Source organism: Octodon degus, unplaced genomic scaffold (genome assembly GCF_000260255.1).
Source record: "Octodon degus isolate 3935 unplaced genomic scaffold, OctDeg1.0 scaffold00098, whole genome shotgun sequence".
Lineage (NCBI taxonomy): Eukaryota > Metazoa > Chordata > Mammalia > Rodentia > Octodontidae > Octodon > Octodon degus.
The window spans coordinates 1,266,406-1,274,579 of record NW_004524674.1 but is presented as its reverse complement, the minus strand read 5'-3'; the positions used below and the strand labels follow the sequence as shown (position 1 = coordinate 1,274,579).

The window sequence follows — 8,174 nt, the reverse complement described above, 5'->3', positions numbered from 1 at the left end:
TCCAGGCCTCAGGAGGCAGAGCCGGGCCCGCCTCAGGCTGATGTCAGGTCGAGGCCATCCGACTGACAAATTGCTCCGGTTCCCACTCCACATGCTGGGCTTTGGGAACTGATCTGTGTGTGTGTTCCCAGATCTTATAATTAACAGCTCATGCCTACTTCCCCAGACAGCTTTGCCTGCCCCCCAATCGCCTCTCTCACCCTCATCACTGGAAAAATTACAAAATGGCCCCCCTAACCACTACCTCCATTTGGATGGACTGTTAGTCTTTTATTGGTCCAAGAAACCCCAAACCTTGAAAACCAAAGGTCTCTTTAGGGGCTGGGGACCAGAAATCAGCTGGTAATGGCCTAAGGAGGGTGGGGAGGCAGGGGAGGGGAGATGGCTGATGCCCAGCGTTGATCTCCAGGTGGGTGCTGCTCCAGTGCAGCCCCAGCATTGTGGCACCAGCATCACCGGGTTTTAGGAAAGCAGAGTCCTGATCCCACCCCAGAGCTAGAGTCTGGACCCCTGAGCACAGAGTCCAGAGATCCAGTGGACCAGTTGTCCTTCCTGATTCTGATGCAAACCAAAGTTAGAGGCTCCTATACTTGTTTGTGACAGAAAAGACAGTGGCTAAGCATTGTCGTGGACCACAAATTCACAATGGCTAGCTTTGCATACTTCCCCAAGGGATGAAGGGATGCTTGGATTTGGGGTGTCGTGCTTTTGAGATTTCCCATTATCTCTGTTACTCTTCTCTCATTGCTGGGACAAATACCCAACACTCAAAATGAAGGAAGGGAAGGTTTATTTATCTCAGTTTCTGAAAGTTTCAGTCCATACTCAGCTGGCTCCAAGGCAGAGTGGCACATGGAAGGGGAGAGCAGTTCACGGCAGTGGAAGGCAGCAAAACAGCAAGAGCAAAAGGGAGGAGTAACAGCAACAATGGCAACAGAGAGCAAGTCTCTCTGTCTCTCTTACATTACATTCAGGCTATCTGCCCCAGGCTGGGTGTAGCATTCACACCCATAATCCCAGCAGTACTCAGACCCATAATCCCAGCAGTACTCAGACCCACAATCCCTGAAGTTCTCAGACACATAATCCCAGCAGTACTCAGACCCATAATCTCAGCATGAATTAATCATAAACTGGCTGCATGAGGCTTTGGTGGGACAAATACACACAAACCATAACACCCATTATCCCACTAGGGGCGGGCCTTCCTCTCCCACCTACTTAGACTAACACTAAGACCACTAAGACTAAAGATGCACCAGGGCAAGATCCTCAGAGTCTATAATCATCATGGCCCTCAATCAGTAAATGCCAAGATTCTGGCTGCCTTGTGGCCTTTTGTTCCTCATGAACAATGGTCATTCTGGATCCTGCTGTACCACCGTTTTGTTCTTTGTTTTTTCCATCCACCATGTGCCATGTTACCTGGCAGGAGATTGGTGCTCACTGCAGCAATCTCCGATAAAGCATGTGAAATTAAAGGATACTTTTGTATGTGGGGTTGGTTGATTGGTGTGTGTGTGTGTGTGTGTGTGTGGCCAGTTCAGCTCGCCCTAGGGGCAGGGCTGGCACAGCATGTGGTGCCAGGAATCAAACTGCAGTCCCCTGCACCTGCCTAAGCTTGCCTAAGCAGGTGCTTTAGAACGCTGAGCTATCTCGCCAGCCCTGTGGTGGTTGTTTTGGTTGTTGTTTTTAAATATAATTTTTTTTTTACTAATAGGTAAAAATTGTAAATTTTAATAAGGTACTTACTATATGATATTTGGGATATATGTATACATTTTATAATGTTTAAATCAGAGTAAACATATCAGTCTCCTCAAACATTTATAATCCAGGGTGAAAACATTTTCAGGGGTGAATGCCTATTATCCCAGCACTCTTGGAGGCTGGGGCAGTAGGACTGTAAGTTCAAACCTAGTCTGGGTAATTTAGGGACTAAACGAGACCCTGTTTCAAGTTTATCTCAGTGCTGAGGTTGTAGCCCAGTGTGGGGGCCTAAATTCAATCCCCCATAGCACAGAAAGAGAAATGAATGCTGCATAGTTATCTAAGTCTCCTCCCCACTGAGCAATAGTACACATGTGGGATTTGTCTTTTTCTTTCTTTTCTTTCCTTTCTTTCTTTTTCTTTCCGGCAAGACTGGGGATTGAACCCAGGACTTCACACATGCTAAACACCCCCATCCTTTTTTCTTTTATTTTGAGACAGAATCTGTCTAAATTACCCAGGCTGGTCTCAAACTTTTCATCTTCCTGCCTCAGCCTCCCACGCAGCCAGAATTACAGGTGTGGCCACCACACCCAGCTGTACTAGACCTTCTTGTTCCTATATAACCATAATTTAGTAGCCACTGGTCAGTCACTCTCCGTTTCTCCTTCCCCTATTTTCCTTAGCCTCTGAGAACCACCATTCTATTCTCAGCTTTGATGAAATGTAAAGTGTATATAAAATATACATTGTTCTCATGTAGAATATACCTGTGTATTATTTTTTTACTGAAATACAATGTACATTCAGAAAAGCACACGTCCAGGACCAGTGAGATAGCTCAGCTGTCTAAAGCACTTACTTAGGCAAGCTTAAGCCAGTGTAGAGGCCACAGTCCCATCCCTTAGCGCCACAGCCCACACAAGCCCTGACCCCCATCCAGATCACCTGGGGTCCTCAGGTGACCACATCAAGCACAGCTTGATGCACCTTCACCATCAGCACATCCACATAACCAACACCAGGCTGAAGGCACAAACACCAGCCAGGCACGAAGGTACACAGCTACAATCCCAGCACTCAGGAGGAAGGCCAAGGTAGGAGGATCACAACATACTAAAGGCCAATCTGGGCTCCACAGTAACCTCAGTACCAGCCTGAACTACCCTCTAGCTCATAGTGACACCCTATCTATCAAATCAAATCAATAAAGTAGACACCAGAAGCAAAGCTCACCATCCTGAGATGAACATTCGATGGACAAGAAGTCACCACTGAATTGGAGGGGTGGCAGACACACTCAAGGAATCTTGCTATGATGTGCTCCCTTTATGAGTCCTGGGATAGAACAATGTGGAGAGGCAGCAACAGAGCAGCCCTGAAATGGTAGTAATGGCCAGAAAGACCATCCCCAGGTCAGAAGCCCTGAAGTGAGTAGGACCAGAGAAATCCCTTTTCCAAAGAGCCTATCTTATTATAACAAAGGTGCCGTCCAGATAGCTCAGTGGATTAAAGCACCTGCTTAGGCAAAGGGGTCAGGGATTCGATCTCCAGCCTGCTGTGCTAGCCCTGCCCCCCCGGGGTATGCTGAGACAGCAAATGAGACTGGACATGGTAGTCGGTGCCTGTAACCCCAGCTCTTGGGAGGCTGAAAACAGGAGGATCACCACGAGTCCAATCTGTGTAGTGGGACCCTGTAGACCCTGTACTAAAAATACATTTTAAAAAAAAAAGTGGGTCTTGAGGGGCTGGTGAGATAGCTCAGCAATCTAAAACGTCTACTTAGGCAAGTGCACAGGCACCGCGCTCCAATCCCTGGCACCACATGCTGCGTCCCCCGGGAGGGCTGAGTTGGCCACAGAAAAAACCAACTGGGTCTTGGGTAATACATTTTCACATTAAATTTTTTGGGTTTTGTTGTTGTTGTTGTTGTTGTTGTTTACTTGTATTTGTTTTTATTCTTTGTTGTTTTGAGGGCGTTTTTATTTTTGTTTTTGCTTTTGTTTTGATGCCAGGAATAAAACTGGGGACCTTGTGCCTGCTAGGCAAGCACTGTACCACTGAGCTATAGTCCCAGCCCTTAAATTTTTTGTTAAATAAACTTGTAATGGCGGGGGGGGGGGCACATCACCAGCTTGCCGGAAGCACTCGGTGCCTTCCTCCAATCACTCTCTGATTCCTAAGAAAATGAAAGTACATAGCATGTCCTGTCTGGCCCGCCTTCTTTCTCTCCACCTATTCCTTAAGATGCATGCATTTTATTATACATAAGCATAGATTGCTCAAGTCTCTCTGCCTCAGAGAGTTCCACTGATTGAACAGTGACTTGCACCATTTATTCTGCTGATAATGGGTGTTTGGGCAGCTTGCAAGGAGAGGCTGTTCCAAGTAGTGCTGTTTTGCCTCAGAACAACTCCTTCATAGGAAGCCCAGCTGCAGAGGAAAGGAACTTGGAGAACTCACGGTTTCAGCTGTTCCCTGCAAGGTCTGTGGCACCGCTTGCTGGACAAGAGCACAGGACAGGCCCAGTCCCTTTCACTAGTTTTTCTGAGGACCTGTGAGCAGCCAAAGGCTGACCCTTGACTCCGCCTGGAGGCCACGCCCTTCAGGAGGGAAGCAGGTCCTGTGCTGAGCCACCACCCTAGACCTCTAGCTTTATTTTATTTTATTTTATTTTATTTTATTTTATTTTATTGTGCCAGTTCAGCCCACCCTGGAGGCAGGGCTGCAATAGCACAACATGGTGCTGGGGATCCAACTGTGGTCCCTGCGCACTTGCCTAAGCAGGCCCCTGAGCTATCTCACCAGCCCAAGAGCTCTAGCTTTAATTCCAGCCCACAGATCCTTGCATCCTAACAGACTAGGGGTCCAGGGGCTGCTTGCCCAAGGGAACAAGGCTGGGGGGGACCCCACCCCCAGGCCTGTGGCTGCAGGGCTGGCTCCTCCTTGACCTCACTGAACTGTGATCCCTGGCAGAAAGACACACTGGTGGCCTACTGAGACAGGTTCACATGCAGCCTCCTCAGCGCTGCCCTGCCCAGACCTGTTCTAGATCCTGCCACTACCCTTTCCCAAGGCTGCCACACCTTCTTCCCATCTGACTGGGGCAGGGCCTCAACCAGGAAGGCTGGCAAGAGGAGGGCTGGAGCTGCCACAGGGGGCCATGGAGGCTGCAGGAGAGCTTGTGCTCTACCAGAAGCTGAAGTTCTGGGAGCCAAGAATGGAGTGGGAAGAAGAGGAAGAAGAAGGCAAAGAAGAGACCTTAGAGCCACTGATCATCTATGCCAGCAGGCCTCAAGTCAGCCCTTGGTGAGTCCGGCAGGGTCTGGGCACCCCATTTTCCAGGCCTATCCCTCTCTCCAAAGTTCCTAAGGGGAGCCAGGCAATCAGTTGGCTTAGCTCCAGGGACTTTCTGAATGAATGGAGGAGGGCCAGGCCTGAGCTACTCAGTCAGAGGCTTGTGTGCCTGAATAGACATTTGTACCAAGCAAGCCCCTGTCCTGTTGGTGGCGGCACCTGCTGGAGCCTGGCTACACCAACTGGGCCCTGCTCCTCAGCCGGGAAGCCTCCTCAGGCCTGTGGACCAGAGGCCTCTGCCTCTCAGCCTGTGCACACACTGCCTCAGCCCCAGCTCCTTCCACCCTGAGTCATTGCCATTGCCCTGCCCCCTGCCTGGAAGCCCTCTCTCCTTGGCGAATGCATACTCTTGCAAAATCAGACCGTTTGGGGAAACATTCCCTGAGTTTTCTGGAGGCTCTTTCGGAGGGCCCCCAGCCCTGGCTCAGAACACCCATCTTTGCAGGAACAAGGCTGGCGGGCTGCCCGGAGCCTGGGCCCGACTGGTGGCAGCCCTGCTGCTGCTGGCCATGGGGTGCTCCCTGGCTGTGAGACAGTTCCAAGGCAAGAGCAGCTCAGCAGGAAGCTTGGGCTCTGGGGCCCCTCCAGCCAGCAGACACTCCCATCACGCTGGCGAGTACCACCATGGTGCCATCATCAGCCCGGCAGGTGGGTGCTGGGGAGGGGAGGGACCAACCAGGGCTCAAAGCCCCAGGCCCCGCCCCATGACAGTCCCTTCCTTACTATAGTCACTTGCTCCCACCTGGGTCAACAGCTGCTTGTCGATGGGGGCAACATCGTGGACGCCGGAGTTGCAGCTGCCTTGTGCCTGGTTGTAGTGCATCCTCATGCCACAGGACTAGGTCAGTACCCCGTGACCCTGGACAGGGACCCAAGCCTGGTTCTTGTTTCTTTTTTTTTTTTTTCTTTTCAGAACCAGGGGTTGAACTCAGGACCCTGCCCTTGCCAGGCAAGTGCTTATTCTACTGAGCTATCTCCCCGGCCCCCAAGCCTGGGTCTTAAAACTCAGTGGCCTCAACCACAAGCTAGTGAGCAGAACATAGGTCGGGGAACTGACCCCAAACCTCAACTATGGGCTCTGAGACTAGATCGGTGCAGTCCTACCTTGCAGGTGGGATCTCCAGCTCAGTCAGTAACTTCAATCTCAGCCAGGAGTGGTGGTGCACACCTGTAACCCCAGCATTTGGGAGGCTGAGGCAGGGGGATCACTATGGAGTGTGAGGCCAGCCTAGGCTACATAGTAAGTTCAAAGCTGGCATGGACTACATAATAAGATTCTACCTCAAAAAATGCTAATAATGGGATGGAGAGATAGCTCAGCATTTTAAGCACCTACCTGGCAAGTGCAAGGACCTAAGTTCGATTCCCAGTGCCACATGATGTGCCAACCCTGGAACTAGGTGTGGCAGCATACACCTGTATTCCCAGTGCTGGGTAGGCTGAGACAGGAGGATCACTATGAATCTGAGTTGCATAGTGAGACCGTTTATTAAATAAATAAATACTTTTTTAAAAACCTAATAATAATCTTAAACTAGTCAGTGACTGTTCAGCTGGGTTACTGACACTGGCCTGTTCTAGCCAGGGCCCCTGACCCTTTTGTGACATTTTTCTCCCACCAGGTGCCATGTTCTGGGGCCTTTTCTATAACAGCTCCTCAGGAAACTCAACTGCCCTGACCCCAGGAGCAGCCCAGCCACTGGCACCTGGACTGGGGCTGCCCACTGCTCTGCCCGCCCTGCGTTTGCTTCATGCCCACTTTGGCCACCTGCCCTGGCCACGCCTGCTCATGGATCCTGCCATGCTGGCTCAGGAGGGCTTCATTGTGGACGCAGCCCTGGCAAAGGCTCTGGCAGCCCAGGGCACAAAGGGTCTCTGCCCATTATTCTGCCATGCTGATGGGACACTCCTGGGCCTTGGGGCCCAAGCCTCCAACCCAAAACTAGCAGCTGTGCTGCACAGGGCAGCTCTTGCCTCCACTCCAGACCTTGCTGGGGATGCCCTCCTGAGTCTGCTGGCCAGAGACCTGGGGCTGAAAGAACCTACAGCTGGGCCCACACCCACCTTGGAGCCAGCACTGCAGCTTGCCACGCCCAAGGGCATCCTGTTCACTACGCCTGCACCTTCAGCGGGCCCAGAGCTCCTGGCACTGTTGAAGGCAGCCCCACACCCCAGCAAGCCCAGCCCCAGCCCCTGCCCACAGCTCTCACAAACTGCTGGGTCCCCTGTGAGCAGCATCTTGGCAACCGTGGACAGCAGCGGCTCTGTGCTCCTCCTCACCTCCTCGCTCAACAGCTCCTTTGGCTCTGGACAACTGTCCCCAAGCACTGGTGTTCTGCTCAGCAACCTGGTATCCAGGTCTGCAACAAGTCCCTGGGCCAGCCCCCTCATTCTCCGTGGCAGTCTGGATGACCCAGAGACTGATGTGCTAGGACTGGTGGCATCAGGGATCCCCAAGGCATCCACGGCCGTAGCTCATGCCTTGCTCAGCCATCTGGCAGGACCCAAAACACAGACCCATCATCGGCACCAGGACCAACAAAGACCAACAGAGAAACCCAGCATTTGTGACCAGGGGACCCTACTCCAAGTGGCAGCCTATGCAGAACATGCCCATGTCTCCAGTGTCCCGAGTGGCTGCTGCCCCTTCCAGGGCTTCTAACGGCAGGGCAGGGGTCTAGCACAATCAGAGCTGTCTCAAGCCAGAGCAGACCCAGCAGCAGCAGAGTGTATAAAGAGGGTACAACTGCTGCATACTTGTGGCTGGCCCAGTCCCAGCTTCTGGCCAGGTCAATTACCCGTCTTTGCAGGAACAAGGGCTGAACCAAGGACCTGGGCTTAAATTCCCTGCCTCCCAGGCTAGCTCAGTCATTCCTCACAACATCTCCACCTGGTGGGATTCCTGGCCCTTCTATCAGCTAAGGAACTTGAAGGTAATAAAGAGCAATTGGGCCTGGGGCTGGTTCTGACCAACTCCAGGAAGGACTGGTGGAAGAACATTCTAAGAGACAGAGTGGGCAGTGCCCGGGTTACCGCTGGCCTCTCCATCTTCCTTTCTAGGCCATTCTTTGCCAATCTCCCTCAACAGGGAACAAATAAAATGCAAG

The 8,174-nt window shown here is 51.8% G+C and overlaps 1 protein-coding gene across 1 annotated transcript; it reads left to right on the top strand.

Moving 5' to 3' along the window:
- Positions 1 to 4,829: 4,829 nt before the first annotated feature.
- On the top strand, positions 4,830 to 8,174 carry Ggt6 (gamma-glutamyltransferase 6). Its single transcript, XM_004638300.2, has 4 exons — positions 4,830 to 5,019; positions 5,513 to 5,715; positions 5,796 to 5,909; positions 6,690 to 8,174. The coding sequence occupies exons 1-4, from the start codon at positions 4,874 to 4,876 to the stop codon at positions 7,727 to 7,729; spliced, it is 1,503 nt and encodes a 500-aa protein (XP_004638357.1). The 5' UTR covers positions 4,830 to 4,873; the 3' UTR covers positions 7,730 to 8,174.

Coding starts and splice junctions, on each gene's coding strand:
- Ggt6 (XM_004638300.2), top strand. CDS start 4,874: ATGGAGGCTGCAGGAGAGCTTGTGCTCTACCAGAAGCTGAAGTTCTGG. Junction 5,716..5,795: donor TGCCATCATCAGCCCGGCAG/GTGGGTGCTGGG, acceptor TCCTTACTATAG/TCACTTGCTCCCACCTGGGT. Junction 5,910..6,689: donor TCCTCATGCCACAGGACTAG/GTCAGTACCCCG, acceptor TTCTCCCACCAG/GTGCCATGTTCTGGGGCCTT.